Source organism: Monodon monoceros, unplaced genomic scaffold (genome assembly GCF_005190385.1).
Source record: "Monodon monoceros isolate NGI ecotype Baffin Bay Population unplaced genomic scaffold, NGI_Narwhal_1 Super_Scaffold_20, whole genome shotgun sequence".
NCBI classification, from domain to species: domain Eukaryota; kingdom Metazoa; phylum Chordata; class Mammalia; order Artiodactyla; family Monodontidae; genus Monodon; species Monodon monoceros.
The window spans coordinates 111,689,523-111,708,666 of NW_021703777.1; the positions used below are offsets into that span (position 1 = coordinate 111,689,523).

Here is a 19,144-nt window from a genome sequence, read left to right on the forward strand (position 1 = left end):
GTGCTCCGACCAAGTGTCAGGACTGAGCCACTGAGGTGGGAGAGCCGAGTTCAGGACATTGGTCCACCAGAGACCTCCCGGCCCCACGTAATATCAAACAGTGAAAACTTTCCCAGAGATCTCCATCTCAACCCTAAGACCCAGCTCCACTCAATGACCAGCAAGCTCCAGAGTTGGACACTCTATGCCAAACAGCTAGCAAGACAGGAACACAACCCCACCCATTAGCAGAGAAGCTGCCTAAAATCATAATAAGGTCACAGACACACCAGGTGCATCTGAAAACACATCACCAGACGTGGTCCTCCCCACTAGAAAGACAAGATCCAGCCTCATCCACCAGAACACAGGCACTAGTCCCCTCCACCAGGAAGCCTACACAAACCACTGAACCAACCCTACCAACTTAGGGGAAGACACCAAAAACAACAGGAACTATGAACATGCAGTCTGCAAAAAGGAGACCCCAAACACAGAAAGTTAAGCAAAATGAGGAGACAGAGAAACACACAGTAGATGAAGGAGCAAGGTAAAAACCCACCAGACCAAACAAATGAAGAGGAAATAGAGAGTATATCTGAAAAAGAATTCAGAGTAATGATACTAAAGATATCCAAAATCTTGGAAATAGAATGGAGAAAATACAAGAAACGTTTAGAAGGAACTAGAAGAAATAAAGAGCAAACAAACAATGATGAACAACACAATAAATGAAATTAAAAATTCTCTAGAAGGAATCAATAGCAGAATAACTGAGGCAGAAGAAAGTATAAGTGACCTGGAAGATAAAATAGTGGAAATAACTACCTCAGAGAAGAATAAAGAAAAAAGAATGAAAAGAATTGAGGACAGTCTCAGAGACTTCTGGAACAACATTAAACACACCAACATTCGAATTATAGGGGTGTCAGAAGAAGAAGAGAAAAAGAAAGGGACTGAGAAAATATTTGAAGAGATTATAGTTGAAAACTTCCCTAATATGGGAAAGGAAATAGTCAGTCAAGTCCAGGAAGCAGAGAGTCCCATACAGGATAAATCCAAGGAGAAACACACCAAGACACATATTAAACTATCAAAAATTAAATGCAAAGAAAAAGTATTCAAAGCCACAGTGAAAAGCAACAAATAACAAAAAAAGGAATCCCCATAAGGTTAACAGCTGATCTTTCAGCAGAAACTCTGCAAGCCAGAAGGGAGTGGCAGGACATATTTAAAGTGATGAAAGGGAAAACCTACAATCAAGATTACTCTACCCGGCAAGGATCTCAATCAGACTTGATGGAGAAATTAAAACCTTTACAGACAAGCAAAAGTTAAGAGAATTCAGCACCACCAAACCAGCTTTACAACAAATGCTGAAGGAACTTCTCTAGGCAGGAAACACAAGAGAAGGAAAAGACCTACAATAACAGACCCAAAACAATTAAGAAAATGGTAATAGGTACATACATACAGATAACTACCTTAAAGGTGAATGGATTAAGTGCTCCAACCAAAAGACACAGACTGCCTAAATGGATACAAAAACAAGACCAGTATATATGCTGTCTACAGTAGACCCACTTCAGATCTAGGGACAAATACAGACAGAAAGTGAGGGGATGGAAAAAGATATTCCATGCCAACAGAAATCAAAAGAAAGCTGGAGTAGCAATTCTCATATCAGACAAAATAGACTTTAAAATAAAAACTATTACAAGAGACAAAGAAGGACACTACATAATGATCAAGAGATCAATCCAAGAAGAAGATATAATAATTGTAAATAGTTATGCACCCAACATAGGAGCACCTCAATACATAAGGCAAATGCCAACAGCCATAAAAGGTGAAATCGACAGTAACACAATAAATGTAGGGGACTTTTAACACCTCACTTTCACCAATGGACAGATCATCCCAAATGAAAATAAATGAGGAAACACAAGCTTTTAAATGATACATTAAACAAGATGGACTTGATATTTATAGGACATTCCATCCCAAAACACTTTCTTCTCGAGTGCACATAGAACATTCTCCAGGACAGATCATATCTTGGGTCACAAGAAAACTGAAATCGTATCAAGTATCTTTTCCCACCACACCTTTATGAGAATAGATATCAATTACAGGAAGAAATCTGCAAAAAATACAAACACATGGAGGCTAAACAATACACTACTAAATAACCAAGAGATCACTGAAGAAATCAAAGAGGAAATCAAAAAAATACCTAGAAACAAATGACAATGAAAACACAACAACTCAAAACCTATGGGATGTAGCAAAAGCAGTTCTAAGAGGGAAGTTTATAGCAGTACAATCCATTTCAGGAAACAGGAAACATCTCAAATAAACAACCTAACCTTACATCTGAAGCAATTAGAGAAAGAACAAAAAAACCCTAAGTTAGCAGAAGGAAAGAAAGCGTAAATATCAGATCAGAAATAAATGAAAAAGAAATGAAGGAAACGATAGCAAAGATCAATAAAACTAAAAGCTGGTTCTTTGAGAAGATAAACAAAATTGATAAACCGTTAGCCAGACTCGTCAAGAAAAAAAGTGAGAAGATTCAACTCAATAGAATTAGAAATGAAAAAGGAAAAGTAACAACTTACACTCCAGAAATACAAAGGATCGTGAGAGATTACTACAAGCAACTATATACCAATAAAATGGACAACCGCGAAGAAATGGACAAATTCTTAGAAAAGCACAACCTTCCGAAACTGAACCAGGAAGAAATAGAAAATATAAACAGACCAATCATAAGCACTGAAATTGAAACTGTGATTAAAAATCTTCCAGCAGACAAAAGTCTAGGACCAGATGGCTTCATAGGTGAATTCTACCAAACATTTAGAGAAGAGCTAACACCTATCTTTCTCAAACTCTTCCAAAATATGGCAGAGGGAGGAACACTCCCAAACTCATTCTACGAGGCCACCATCACCCTGATACCAAAAGCAGACAAAGATGTCAGAAAAAAAGAAAACTACAGGCCAATATCACTGATGAACATAGATGCAAAAATCCTCAACAAAATACTAGCAAACAGAATCCAACAGCACATTAAAAGGATCATACACCATGATCAAGTGGGATTTATTCCAGGAATGGAAGGATTCTTCAATACACGCAAAGCAATCAATGTCATAAACCATATTAACAAATTGAAGGAGAAAAACCATATGATCATCTCAATAGATGCAGAGAAAGCTTTCAAAATATTCAACACCTATTTATGATAAAAAACTCTCCAGAAAGGAGGCATTGAGGGAACTTACCTCAACATAATCAAGGCAACATATGACAAACCCACTGCCAACATCATTCTCAATGGTGAAAAACTGAAACCATTTCCATTAAGATCAGGAACAAGACAAGGTTGCCCACTCTCACCACTATTATGCAACATAGTTTTGGAAGTTGTAGCCACAGCAATCAGAGATGAAAAAGAAATAAAAGGAATCCAAATCAGAAAAGAAGAAGTAAAACTGTCACTGTTTGAAGATGACATGATACTATGTATATAGAATCCTAAAGATGCTATCAGAAAACTACTAGAGCTAATCAATGAATTTGGTAAAGTAGCAGGATACAAAATTAATGCACAGAAATCTCTTGCATTCCTATACACTAATGATGAAAAATCTGAAAGAGAAATTAAGGAAACACTCCCATTTACCATTGCAAAAAATAGAATAAAATACCTAGGAATAAACCTACCTAAGGAGAAAAGCACCTGTAAGCAGCAGACTGTAAGACACTGATGAAAGAAATTAAAGATGATACAAACAGATGGAGAAATATACCATGTTCTTGGATTGGAAGAATCAACATTGTGAAAATGACTCTACTACCCAAAGCAATCTACAGATTCAATGCAATCCCTATCAAACTACCAATGGCATTCTTCACAGAATTAGAACAAAAAATTTCATAATTTGTATGGAAACACAAAAGATCCCGAAAGCCAAAGCAATCTTGAGAAAGAAAAACAGAGTTGGAGTAATCAGGCTCCCCGACTTCAAACTATGCCACAAAGCTACAGTAATCAAGACAGTATGGTACTGGCACAAAAACCAAAATATAGGTCAATGGAACAGGATAGGAAGCCCTGAGATAAACCCACGCACATATGGTCATCTTATTTCTAATAAAGGAGGCAAGAATATACAACAGAAAAAAGACAGCCTCTTCAATATGTGGTGCTGGGAAAACTGGACAGCTACATATAAAAGAATGAAATTAGAACACTCCCTAACACCATACACAAAAATAAACTCAAAATGGATTGAAGACCTAAATGTAAGGCCAGAAACTATAAAACTCTTAGAGGAAAACATAGGCAGAACACTCTATAACATGAATCACAGCAAGATCCTTTTTGACCCACCTCCTAGAGAAACAGAAATAAAAACAAAAATAAACAAATGGGACCTAGTGAAACTTAAAAGCTTTTGCACAGCAAAGGAAATCATAAACAAGATGAAAAGACAACCCTCAGAATGGGAGAAAACATTTGCAAACAAAGCAACTGACAAAGGATTAATCTCCAAAATATACAAGCAGGTCATGCAGCTCAATATCAAAAAAAAACAACCCAGTCCATAAATGGGCAGATGACCTAAACAGACATTTCTCCAAAGAAGATATATATATTGCAAACAAACACATGAAAGGATGCTCAACATCACTAATCATTAGAGAAATGCAAATCCAAATTACAATGAGGGGCTTCCCTGGTGGTGCGGTGGTTGAAAGTCCGCCTGCCGATGTAGGGGACACGGGTTCGTGTCCCGGTCCGGGAAGATCCCACATGCCACGGAGTGGCTGGGCCCGTGAGCCATGGCTGCTGAGCCTGCACGTCCAGAGCCTGTGCCCCGCAACGGGAGAGGCCACAACAGTGAGAGGCCCGTGTACCGCAAAAAAAAAAAAAAAAAAAAAGTTACATGCACCCCCATGTCCATAACATGTTATTTACAACTGCCGAGATATGGAAGCAACCTATATGTCCATCAACAGATGAATGGATAAAGAAGATGTGGTATGAATATGCAACGTAATACTATTCAGCTGTAAAAAAGAACAAAGGTTTGCCATTTGTAGCAACATAGATGGACCTGGAGGGCATTATGCTAAGTGAAATAAGTCAGAAAATGACAAATACTGTATGATACACTTACATGTGAAATCTAAAAAATACAACAAAGTAATGAATATAACAAAAAAGAAGCAGACTTACAGATATGGAGAAGAAACTAGTGGTTACTAGTGGCAGGGGGAGAGAGGCAATATAGGGGTGGGAAAGTGGGAGGTACAAACTATTGTGTGTAAGATAGGCTCAAGGATGTATTGTACAACACGGGGAATATAGTCAATATTTCATAATGACCATAAAAAGAAAGCAACCTTTAAAAATTGTATAATTTTTTTAATAGGGAAACTATACAAAATAAATTATTTCTAACTTGAAAAAAAAAACAGAATTTTTCAAGTAACTCACAGGATAGACTGCTAAACTATTTACACCTTTGTGGAAAATTTATATAACAGTTTCCTTTCACAGTTGGTCTCTCAAAATATATTCTTCCCTGTGTCATCCATACTAGATGTAATTAAGGAATTATTCTTATCTTGATTTGTATATATTAAACTTTTATGATATATTTAAAATTCCTGAGAATAAAATGTGTTCTCTCAAAAAAAAATAGCAAATTTATGTTTGCAAACTTGAATGCAAAATTCTTAAGTTGAGATTAAAGTGCACAAAAGAGGAAAATCTCAGAATAGCTATAAAATACTAAACTGATTAGGGCATAGTTGCTTTCCTCCTTTTTAACTTCTGCATGATTTGTAGTATGTGTAGCAATGTGAACACATTATAGTCTATCCAGAGTAATTAAGGAGATATTTCCTGCCAGTTGCTTCTGTGGTGCCTCAGCAGGTTCACTCTTCCATATGCTGTGGGAACATTCCTCTGTGTGTAGATTATGGAATCAATATGTTCAGAAGTTAATTCAGTGCAAGGTGTTAATTATGTGTGTAACCCTCTTTACAGCTCATCACTTCTCTAACCCTCAAATGTTCTAGAAATAAATAATAAGAGCAATGAAGAATTCATATAAGACACTTATTTTCCTCTTTGACATTTGTTATTATATTTCCCAAATGTGAAGTGGTGAAAAGTGTCATCTACATTCCTGCTTAACAATCTGTGTTCCATTTGAGCTCACAGATAAAATTGCTGCTCTGCTTTCAGTAACTTGCATGCAATTTCAAAATTCATTTAGTCTTTTTAAAATAAGGTAGAATAGTGATCTCCTAGGTGCAGAGTGGAGACGGCTCTACTCAAGATGGGAAGTCAAATCTGCTCACTGGCATCGCCCCTGTCCCCCTCTCCTCCTAGCTGCATCTTAAAAGAATGAGCCTTTTATGAGGACATATTCACGTGTAATGTTGACATAAGGTTACATGCTACAGAGGTATGCATTGAGGGGAACTTTCCTCAGGGGGGGATTTGGAAATCAGGGCCATATTTTCCTTAGAAAATTGGGATAGAGCTAGAAAAATTCCCCAGAGTGAACATCAGTTACAATACCAGGTTTATTCTATTTCAGTTAAGGAAAAATATTGTGATTTTGAAATTATCATAACTTATCAAATACAAAGTAATTTTCCTCTTATGCACATGTGTGACTAGCAGTAATATGATTTTGGAAACGCTCTGTTATTGGCATGACAAATATCAGCTTATATTATAATACAACATTTACAGTCTATGTGATTAATGAAGATACATGTCACGGACTATAAAATAAAACAACCTGCTGATTTATTTGTTTTCTTAAGAGTCACTGTGAAGACAAATTATGTATTTAGTTAAAAAAAATTCTAGGCACAGTAAAATAATAATATGCTTAAGGAGAATTTTAAATATCCTTATGAATAGTGCTGATGAAAAATATTCCATAATCCTCTTTATTCAATCATCATAATTTACCAGAAAAATATTATCATTATTGCACTGTCCAAATCAAATTATAGGCAACACTGATTAAATATATCATTATAAATTAATTTCTAATTCACTATGGTAGAACTGAACATACATTTATTCTGTAATTATGTAGATGCCATGCATACATCTATAATTGCTCAGCTATGAACGAGCATGTGTTAATAATGGACTTTACTTTTTGTTATTTTTCTTACCAGTCAATTCCCTTGTGGTAGTTGTTGCCATTAAAGAATTGGACTTCTTCAAATGTTTTGGGGCTGGGGAGATTGCTGATGATGGAAGGGTGCATAAGAAGAAATAAATAAAGTGCTGTTGTTCCTATTACAAAACAGGAGGCAACAGGTTATACAGCAATAAAAGAAAAGACATATATTGTAACAAAATTTTTGCTTAAAAGGTAATATGCAAAAGACCAAATCATTCCAGTATCAAAATGATTTCCTTAAAATTGAGTGCATTTCATGTGGCAATGATTTGTGTTCTTACATTAGTCTTCATGATTGTATTGACCTAAACACTTCATTTAATATGAGGATATAGTCAAAGTCAAGCAGACTGGTAGATAATACAGCTAGGGGAGAACTTCAGAAATCAGGTGGTTCAATTTCCCTCCTGGAGTCGGATGAGTGGCAAAAGTATCAAAGACATCGAGCACAATACCTGAACCTCAATTAATATTATATTCAGATCAATTAAATTAAATCAAACTATTCAAAAGATGTTGACCTGTGCAACTCTGTACAAGTTGCTGTAGTAATGATTGACGATAAATCTTGATAAGAAAAATACATTTGCTGGCCTCGATAGACTTAAAGTGTATCTGTGGACTTGAGTCAAGTAAACAGGTAATTGCAGCGTAGTGAGGGAGGTTCCATGATAAGAGCAGAGTGTTTTTCTAATACCTGAGAAAATGGGTGATTTATACTTGGGAAGTCAGTGAAGACTTCCAGGAGGAAGCATTTTTTAAGGCTGTACCTTAAAAACATGTTTCCAGTAAGGCTGAAAGAGGAGTGCAGGATTCTGGAAGGCGGCCAGTTGAATGTTCTACCCTGACAAGATGGGACAATCAAGTCTGATAGCTGAGATACTAGGCTAAACAGACTGGCTGATAGAACCCACTGAGTGTACATATCACAGAAGGCACAAATGTCACCTCTAAATCTGAGTCAGGCCAGATACTGAGGACCACAGCAGGAAAGGTCATGAAGGGACAGGCTCTCATAAATCAAAACTTCCCTCATGGAAAAGGTTCTTTCTTTTGTAACGTGTTGCACCCAGGAGATTTTGTTGGATTTCCCAGCCCTAGGAGAGCTTGGAATGAACTACACAAGAGGGCTGGCACAACAAAAATGATAGTAGCTGGGGATCTGGAAGCAGAGAAGATCATCAGAGAATTATGTATATAAAGGAAAGTAACAACAGATCTTGGGGGACCTAAGAAATCCAGAATGGGTGGCTCCTAGTGAAATGTGAGGACAAAAATTAATAAATGCCCTTAAGGAGATTTAATTACTAATTGAAAAGCATGTTTAAAATGAACAAATATGGAATCAAATTATATAAAAGTAACAAAAAATATTAAAGGAGTCAGAACTGGTTAAGAACTAAATTAGAGGCCCAAACTACAGAAGAACTATCTCAAACACACTGAAAAATTTAGACATGAAAGTTATGGGGGGCAATAGCAGTCCTGAAGAACTGATCTGATTTTCTCCTGAAAATAAAAGGAGTTCAACAAGGAGAACATGTGAGAGGAGGAACAAAAATCTTCCAGGGAGAGGAAATCAATTAGAGGTGGAGTAGTATAGAAGAGCAGCTGGAAGGGAACAGGGAATCCAGAAGGTTTCTTTCTAAATACTGTTTAGAATGGGGCCTACATAAAAATATTTAATTGATGATGAGAAAGAAGCTTGTGTTTGTGTGAGAGAGACAGAGAAAGACAGAGACAGAGAGAGACAGGGAGATTTTTGAGACACACAAGAGCTGAAAATATTAATAGGTTAACATCCCTGAGATGTCGAGATTGGATGGATCCAGGGCAAAGATATAGGGATATTTTTGAATTATTGCTGAATATTTTAAAATGAATACTCTATAACCTCATTTGGTAACATGTACAAATGTTTAGCCACCCTGATGGTCACAGAATTGCACCCAGAGCTACCCTGGGCTACAGAAAGTCAAAGCCTTTATGCTCTGAGCCATACACCTTCACGCTGCCAGAAGCAGGAGGGATGTCGGGAGGCCTCTGAGAGGAAGGAAGGAGAAAGCAATTTCAGCCAGGGACAGTAGACACATGGCTTGATGCTCATATGATCAGCCATAAAATCTGGGTCCATGGCCTCAAAATGTATATTTACTTTATTATTGCCTGTGCTTTCATCTATCCTTGACATTCATTTTTATCCACTGTCCTTGATATAAATATTTTGTAGAGGAAGTTTCTCACATGTTGTAATGCTCTAAGAGAAACTTTGTTCTATTTTGCATATAATCAACTTCTTTTTAGTTTTACCAGAGTAAATGTACCAGGGTAAGTCAGTCAAATTGTGAGATACCAATATTGACAATGGGAAATCTGATCTTCTAGAAGATTTAAGGCCAATGAATTATGCTTTCAGAATTATTGTGCTAAACTTAACCCTTTTGGAAATCCTCTCCTACCCTAGTGATATCAAAATCACATGACCCAGAATCATGAAGAATGCCCATGTGTCCACAGGATTCTAGTAGGACTACGGTGTCAACTTTCAGTGCCTTAAACCCAGGCCTACCCCACTCCCTGTCAGTCCCCATTCACTGCCCCACTTTTAGCTGATAGAAATTTTTTCCAGGATTCAACAATGAGGTGGGATATTTCATCTTTCCATTCTCACCTCAGAACAACTGAGCAAATAGGGGTTTGAGGACCACTTTTATATCTCATGTTTATTGCAAGGGATGCATGGGTCAGGTTTAAGTTATTTAAAGACAACTTTACATTAAAGGCCAGGTTCTTAGCATTTATCTGTGCCCATTCTCCAGGGAATTTACAGCCTCTGACAGGGAGTTTTGCCAACAGAAGCAATAGGAGAACAAATGAAGACTTCAGACTTCTGTGACTGAATGGATTTTAAGAATTATCACAATCATTTTCACACTAAGATAGCATTTTCATAGCATATAAAATATTATCATCCAATTCCTTTAACTTGTTTGTTTGTCTTGGGAAGACCAAAACCAGCTAACAACTTTATCATTTCCACACCGGTAGGTCAAATATTAAAATCTAATGGTATAAGTTATTGTCTGTAAATACAAACAGCAAAGAAGAAAACTAGATCTTTTCTTACTGACCTGTAGTGTTCTAGCAGATCTAAGAAGTAGTAATATTCAATGACAAATGATACAGTATTTGACTTAAATCTTTAGCATGATTTTACAACATAGGAATATTTTGTTTCTTTAGTAGTCATTCCAGTGTTAGAACTGCTGTGAGGGAGTTGGTAGAAAATTAATGCACATTTTAAACAATAACAACAACAAAAGTGGTATATCTGAAAATATGTGCTGCTTTTTTCCCTCCCTGCACATGTAACTTATTATTGTAATACAAGTTATATTCATGGAGGAAGAAAAGATTTCAATAACAAATATCTAAGAGTCTGGAAATTTTGCCCACAACCTTTAAAATGGTCTACATGCTTGTATTATAAATATCTTCATCTAGGCCAGTCTTATTTATTGTGACTGTTTGTTTTGTGTTATGGTTTGTGTAGTCACTGATCAAAGTGCTTCTAGTCAAAGTTGTGAATTCAAAATACAGCAACTCAATAAAAAGTTTAATTAATCAGGACATGAGCAAAGTATATAAAGCTCTCACATGCTGAAGAAAGTATAAAATATTCTAATTGAAAGTTTCATCTCATTGGTGAAATACCAATGAAAGCCATCCTTCACTCTTTTACTACATTCTTATACACTTGTCCTTCAAAACATGAGAAAATATCAAGGGAAAAAAAATGCCTGATGAGCCATAGGTGTATCAGAAAATAAGTCTAAACCATATTCATACATAATGATTATTTGGAAAACAAACTACACAGGTAGAATATTTGAAGGTAATAATGACAGTGGTTCTGAAAAATAAATCAGTTCAAGGTTGATATGCAGTGTAAAATAATTTGAATCAAGCTAAAGCCCTTTTTTATAACTTAATTCAGGAGTTAATTAGGCAAAGCCACAAAAAGTAGAAATTAAAAATCAGATATCACAACTGTGATATATAAGCTGCACGTTGTCAAAAATGTGATGTCTGGGGCTTCCCTGGTGGCTCAGTGGTTGAGAGTCCACCTGCCGATGCAGGGGACGCGGGTTCGTGCCCCGGTCCGGGAAGATCCCACATGCTGCGGAGCGGCTGGGCCCGTGAGCCGTGGCTGCTGAGCCTGCGCGTCTGGAGCCTGTGCTCCGCAACGGGAGAGGCCACAACAGTGAGAGGCCCACGTACCGCAAAAACAAAAAACAAACAAACAAAAATGTGATGTCTGTTGAACAGTTTTTAAATTGATAGATAAAACTTTAGCCCATAAGTCTAATTAAATGAGCAACTGTAGGGTCTCTTTGAGGATCATGGCATAAAGATGATCCACAGGGATGAAGAACAATGCAAATAATGAACTTGCATGGGTGTCTAAATATTTCACAAAGCCAAATAATCAAATACCATATGACCACGTGTTTCATGACAAAAAAAAAAAAAAAAAAGAATGTAAACAGCACAGTTGGCTGTTCTTACCTGTTTTTTGTGGCCCAATTACAAGGAATTTTGGTAAGTGGTCACAAGTTTTCTCTCTGGACCAGATGTCTTTGTGTCTTTTATCATCACATGGATTCTGCAAGAAGGAAGAATAATGAATCTTACTGTGTAATGAATGCCTAGCTCTGTTCCATAAAAATTGTTCAAAAGACAGGATCAACTTCTTGCCTGATACCCTAGAACTAGGAGTTAGACCTTGTTCTTGTTCTAGTTCTTTGGTTTCTAAATTGGCACCTTCCTTTCCTTCATGGTTAGAACTCAGCATCAAGTCGCTCCTGCCGTCATCCTTCTGAGCCTTGGCTAGGTTCTAACTGCTGAGATTCCACTCTGTCTCTGAATTCATGTTTTACTTCTGTATACCTGAGCCTTAACTTGTCTCTACCTGGTTTGAACGTAGTTTCTCAGTTTTCTGTGCTCTGCCCTAATCGTTCCTTTTTTTCTTCCCCTAGTGGCTTGAAAGTCATCCTTCAACTCCAGACTTGGCCAACTTTTCCCACTATGTGCTATTCTCTGCTGATCCAGATAATCTCTCAGTTTGGCCCTACCCCGCAAGCAGATACCATGCAGATCATTATTTCTAGCCCCTACTTCCCTCCTGAACTCTAGACCAATATTTTAAATTGAATATGTGTCACTGTTGTATAGATATGGTGAGGAAATGCCAGACCTAACATAGCCATCTGTCCAATTTTATCCCCATCTCAACGTTCTTCTGTGCTGCTCTCCATTCCATTCCATTCAAGTGACCAGATTCATCATCCAATTCATGACACTTCTGAGAATTAAAAGAGCCCTTAAATGAAAATGATACAATTTTTGAAATATCTATTGACTGACAAATTGGTTTTATTATATTGGTAATCAAATTAATAATTATATTCAAAAATCATTTTTACAAATAAAATTCTTTCTAAAAATATGTTGACCATTAAAACAATTATAATTTTACATTTATTATTCAAATATTAAAAATAGCATAAGATGAATAATTATTTATGGTTCACATTTATATACTTTAATCAGTTTTTTAGCCATATCTTCTCTAATATCATGTCAGGGGCCTATTACCTTTGCTGGGTTTTCAAAGCCCAGTGGTCTGGAGCATTCTGGGACATGCCCTCCAAGGTACAGGCTGTGTTATTGTACTTTGCAACTCCTACTACTAAGATAGAAGCACAGTGCTAGATGGGCTTCTTTGGGTTTTGGACGCAGCATTTTTTTTTGCCCTAGGAATTATTGCTCTGAGTCACCGACCAGATGATGCAGAAACCTGCTAATTTTGAGTGGAACCCAGAAAAAGAAAGAGCCCTATAAGAGGTAAGATTGAGGTCCAAGCAGCCCTCCCACTTGGGCCATACATCCTGCCAGACCCATGGTACCATGGCATCTATGGTATAAAATGACACCAAAGAGAGTTTTGGTCAAGTCCCACAAGAGAATCACAGTGTACTCCCCTAAGGTTCTGCAGCAAGGTGTTGCTGGGCCCTGGAAGAGATAATGCTTGTCATGGATTTTCAAAGTGATCATGTGGCCATTAATTGGCCATCATAAGCTGAGTATTGACAGACCAACCAAGTCATAAGTTCAAGTGTACCCAGTAGCAATTCATTGTAAGATGGGGTGGTGCGTCCAGAACTGATTTCAAGAAGATACAAAAGCTATAAGTTCACTTTATAAACAAGTGCCCAGACCCCATGTCACCTATCACTGTTCCACTCATGCCTCTATATCAGCTCATTCTTATAGTTTCATGGAAGGGCCTCTATAACCTGCTGATGGAGAGGGGGAAACCCTAGCTTGGTTTGTAGATAGGTTGACCCATATGTTGGTAGAAGCCTAAAGTGGACTGCAGCTGCCCTACAGGCCCATTCAGGGAGGTTCCTAAAAACAAATGGTTAAGGGAAAGTGTCCAATTGGCAAAGTTCTGGACAGTGTCTCTGGCCATCCACATTTTTGCAAATAGACTAGTAGCCCAAGGTAAGGGTGTAGTGGATTGATAAGCAGTGATGAATGGGTTAGCCAAGGAACTTAAAGGAGCAAGACAGGAATATTCGGGCTGCTAAGTTCTAGGGAAGAGGCAGGTGGATGGACCTGTGATAGTGACCAAAATGTGTGATAATCTTTGTATTGCCCATTGATGTACACCAGAGAGTATTCAATGTAGAAGTGCTGAACAACCAAGCAGTCAGATGATTTAGCCAGTTCCCAGCACTCCCACATGTCATGTAGCCTCTGTTCTCAACCAACCCAGTGCTGAAGCAATGGGCTTATGAATGGAGAAGCTGTGGTAGCAAGATGGAAGCCATTCCTGGGCTTCCTTGCCCCAAGTCTGCTTTAGTTACAGCTGCTGCTGAATACCTGGCCTGTCAGTAACAGAGGCGAGTTCTAAGTCCCAGAAATAGCACTGTTCTACCACTTAGTAGAAAACTGATTATGTTGGACACTTCCATCCTTCAAAGGGCAGTGACTCATCCTGATCTCATCTGACACATATTCAGAGTATGAATTTACCTTCTCTGCTTACATAGCCTTAGCCATCATCACTATGCAAGGCCTCATGGAGTGAGTGTCTGACTCATTGACACGGTATCTCACATAATATTGCTTCAGGTAAAGGGACCACTCTTGACAAAGTGAAGTGTGATAGTAGGCTTATGCCCATGGGAGTCACTGGTCCTATCACGCCTCACTATCCAGAGCTGCTGGCCTGATAGAGTGGTGAAAGACCGCATGAAAGATACAGTTGAAGAACCAGCTTGGAGATACACTGTACTTCTTAAATCAAAAGCTATTGGTTGGTGCTGTGTCTCCAAAGGGTAATGTAGTGGTGTCTAGGAATTAAGGAGTAGATGTAGGAGTGGACCCCTCCACCATCATTTCTAATGGCTTAATTAGAGAATTTGTGCTTTCCATGTCCACAACTTTAAGGTCTATTGGTCTAGGAGTTCTGGTTCCCAGGAGAGATGCTTTAGTGTGGATCACCACACTAAAAGTTGCAGCTTGTACCCATTCACTTTGGCTTTCTTGTGCCAGTAGACCATCAGGCATGGAAATGAGTTACCATCCTGATAGGGACAATTGACTCTGATCATCATGAGATGTAGAACAGCTATTATCCAGGGAGAAATATCTTTGGCACTCAAATAATTCACTAGGTTACTTGCTGATACTTCCATGCCCAATTTTAATAATTGAGAAAGCAGAGCCACCACAGCCTGATTAGGGTTGGGCTGGGCACCAGATCAGAGTCTACCACAGTGCACTCCTTGCTTCACAAATTAAGTTATCTTTATCCAGGCACAGCCTTCCTCTGTCATAATTCCTAGGGAAATTTACAAGAAAAGAATTAGTGAGACAAACTAGAACTGTTGCTACTGCAGTTGGTCCTGAGACTGTACCTGACCCACAAGGCCAGCCATCTAGACCAGCAGAAGTGCTAACCACAGGTGGGGGAAATCCAGAATAGGGAATAGAGGTGGGAGAAACTGTGCACTGGTTTCAGCTTTGGAGCCAACTGCAGCAACAAGGTTGCAGTTTCTCCTAATGACCTTCCTCTTATAGGTTTCCCCAGGAATAATGCTCACGATTGTGGAAAAATTGTTCCTGGGTGAATCAGTGCAATGTGAGAAGCAAGTATAGCTATGTGGTACAAGGTATGGACAAGGGTGTGTGGCGGACTGAGTGCTTTTTCCTCCACTGAAGGAAAAACCCTATCTCTGGCCAATGCAACACCTTATCCCCATTCCCACCCCACTTCCGCCCCCAGCTGGGGAGATTGAGTATTGCCCTTGGCCAATAGGAGCTACCCAACAGGAAGTCGTGCATCCCCTCCCGACACTCCAGAGGTGGCCCGTGTCCAGTGACTGACTGATACAGGGGTGTAAAAGCCTGACCAGCTTGCTTCAAGGTGAGACAATTTGTGTAATTAGCTCTCTCCCTGCAGATCCAGTCAAGGATCCAGACTTTTCCTAAGACCACATCCACGCTCTGCTTTTTCCTGTTCTACATTTTCCCTTATAAGCTTTTCCTGAAAGCGCTTCCTCAATAAATCATTGAACCAGAGCCCTATCTCAGAATTGATCCCAGTGCACTTTCCATTACCATCTTCCGTTGGAAGAAGAACAGCGTGCAATATAGAGAGACCTGTTATGTATGCATTGTGTGAGAATTCGCCTTGCAAAAGGTTAGGCTATATATCTTGGATTTCTTGATGAATTCATCTATAGAAACTGTGATAAAAGGAGTTAATTACAAGCCAATAAACTCAACATTTCTTATTTTACATAAAAATGAAATTTTATTTTATTTTTACTGGTGTCTCTGTTTTCTGCAATCTTTCATTCAGTGTTCAATTGCCAATCCTCTGTGGTCTAGCTTCAGCTTAACTCTCTAAACGTAATTTTCACTAGAGCACAGAAGGCTAAACTATCTTGTCTCCTTTTCTTCCTTCAGTAACAGAGCATCCTTGTTCAGTCTCTGGGTTCTCAGCTACAGACTATATTTCACAGTGTCTCTTGAATTTAGCTTTCTTCCTATGAATCATTTCAGTTTAAGGAAAGGGAGCCAAAAGGACGTAAAGTATCTTCTTAAGGATAAACTTGCTCTCCCTAGATTTTTCCTTTCCTACTTACTGCCAGCTGTAAAATGGCTACAATTGCAGCATGTGCCTTGGCCTCAGAGGTGGAAGCCATACATATGTTGAACACCTGCCAACCTGGGGCCCTGGATAATCATGTGGAACGGAGCTGTCTAACTCTCGTAGACTGCTTGCCCATTTTTAGACAGTTGTATGAGGGAGAAATACATTTCTACTTTATTTAGCCACTGTAGTTTTGGAGTGTCATCATTATAGCAACATTGCCTATATTCTCACTCAATGTGTTTCAAAGCACTTTGCGAGAAGGTAAAAAAAAAAACTTGTGTCAGAATGTGAATTACTGCACTGCATGCTTCAACAAGAACATCCTGCTACAGGAAAAAAAGAAGATTCCGGATGATGCAACCAGCTGCTTAGTGGTATAGATTGTTTATATGTTGGCACAAACTTCTTGTCTCATGGCGAACCAGCAACAAATAATTCAAGCCTGTTCGTGGACCACACTTTGAGTAGCACTGCTGTGAATTAACAACTGCCAACACCAACCTAAAGCTTCAGTTCTACTGTGTTCCCTACTATAGATATATCTGCACCTGAATCTTTGAATTATTTATCTTTCTGTGCAATGCTCTTATTTTTTCCCCCACAATACAGAGTCAAAATCTTGCCAGTTCTTCTTGCTGAAGCTAATATCCACCATAAACCTTTCCTATTTATTTTGGAGGGGTAGTATAGCCCAGTTGTTAAGAGTGTGAGCTCAGGAGAGAGACTGTCTGTGTCTTAAGGAATTGTCCTAAACTCTCTGGACCTCAGATTCCTATAATAAAAAATGATTGATATTATCTACCTTGCCTATAGGTATATATATGCATAAATATAAATATATTGCATAAATATATTAAATGAGGGGCTTCCCTGGTGGCGCAGTGGTTGAGAGTCCGCCTGCCGATGCAGGGGACACGGGTTCGTGCCCCGGTCCGGGAAGATCCCACATGCCGCAGAGCGTCTGCGCCCGTGAGCCATGGCCGCTGAGCCTGTGCGTCCGGAGCCTGTGCTCCGCAACGGGAGAGACCACAGCAGTGAGAGGCCCGCGTACCGCAAAAAAAAAAACAACAAACAAAAAATATATATATATATTAAATGAGTTAATATATTCAAAATGATTAAATTGTGCTCTATAAAAGAAAATGCTTATTCTGTAATCCCACATTAACTTTTTTCTTTCCTTTGCCTAGATTAGTTAGGCAGTTGGAGCAGCAGCAGGAGATTACTCTTGCTGATGGACTGGTTTCTTGCAGATAGCCATGCTGAGAGCTGACTTCCTGGTGCTTGTCGGAAGCACCAGCACCTAAGGTGCCCCTCCTCACAGCCAGATGGCTAGACTTCTGGGATACCCGATAAGGAAATGGCTTGGAGTTTCTTCAGGCAAACCAGAAGCTGTGGGCTGTCTTACCAGATGACCCAAAGACTCCTATATAATCCTAATTCAGTTTATTTCTGGATATTCTTGCTATATGGCTACTGCAACTCTCCAATTCATTGTTTTAGCACTTGTCATCCTTCAGGGCTCAATTCAAATATCACCCCACATGAGATGTCTTCCCTGATGAGCAGAGCCAAAGCACTTCCTTTTGTTCCTGTCTCTCTATAACAGCTTCCTGCCGTATTTTCTTCACTGCATTTCAGTACCTGAAATTATTTTATTCAAGGATGTGTTTCTAGTAATAGTATATAATATGGAAACTAATAGTATAGTTGTATCTATAATAATTATATTCAACTAGAATGTAAGCTCTGAAGAGAAGACCTCTTGTCTTTTTTTTTTAATAGATTTTATTTATTTATTTATTTTTGGCTGCTTTGGGTCTTCATTGCTGCTCATGGGCTTTCTCTAGTTGCGGCGATTGGGCTTCTCATTGTTGTGGCTTCTCTTGTTGTGGAGCACGGGCTCTAGACACGCAGGCTTCAGTAGTTGTGGCACGTGGGCTCAGTAGTTGTGGCTCGCGGACTCTAGAGAGCAGGCTCAGTAGTTGTGGTGCACGGGCTCAGTTGCTCCGTGGCATGTGGGATCCTCCTGGATCAGGGCTCAAACCCGTGTCCCCTGCATTGGCAGGTGGATTCTTAACCACTGCGCCACCAGGGAAGCCTGACCTCTGTCTTCTTGATTGCTACAATCTAATACATAAGACGTGCTTGATAATTATGGAATGAAGGATCAATTAACTGCCTTGGGACAGGCACCATAAACATTTAGTAACAAGCATAGGCAGATTTTGATATATGTTTAAAAATTAACATAACATGAACTGTGTAGATATTTTACTTCTCAAACATCCACAAAAAAAATCATTCACAGTTGCCAGTGATGTTCTTCATGGTGGTCCCAGAAGCTAGGTCTTGCCATTAACTCACACCATCACTTTAGAACTTAAAAAATTTTTCCCTCATATTATCATTTAACTGCTTCCTTTGCAAAGAATTTTGCTTTTCAACTGTATTTTAGATGTTAAGCAATAGGAAAGCAGTTTCCATTACCTATTCCCCATATATAACTCAATAAAGAAAAAAATCTCAGAGTAGGTGTTCAGTTCATTTGCTCAAATGGTTTCTTTATGCTCAGCAAAGTGGATGAGGAAACTGATCAATTATTCAGTTCCACTGTTGAAAGTCAAAGCCTTTTGTGTGACCTCTCTTCGTTCTGTAGGTTCAACTAGACCAATTTTATTCTTTATTGCAATACACATGT

At 38.7% G+C, this 19,144-nt stretch overlaps 1 protein-coding gene across 2 annotated transcripts in view; it reads right to left on the reverse strand.

Annotated features, from left to right (window-relative positions):
* Positions 1 to 19,144, reverse strand: part of LOC114902827 (bifunctional heparan sulfate N-deacetylase/N-sulfotransferase 4) — a 280,430-nt gene that overhangs the window by 19,003 nt on the left and 242,283 nt on the right. For both annotated transcript variants that reach the window (XM_029235475.1, XM_029235476.1), the window contains 2 exons: positions 11,781 to 11,877; positions 7,201 to 7,324 (listed from right to left, as the gene is read on the reverse strand). In XM_029235475.1, coding sequence (XP_029091308.1) covers positions 7,201 to 7,324; positions 11,781 to 11,877 — 221 coding nt within the window. The remainder of the gene's footprint in view (positions 1 to 7,200; positions 7,325 to 11,780; positions 11,878 to 19,144) is intronic.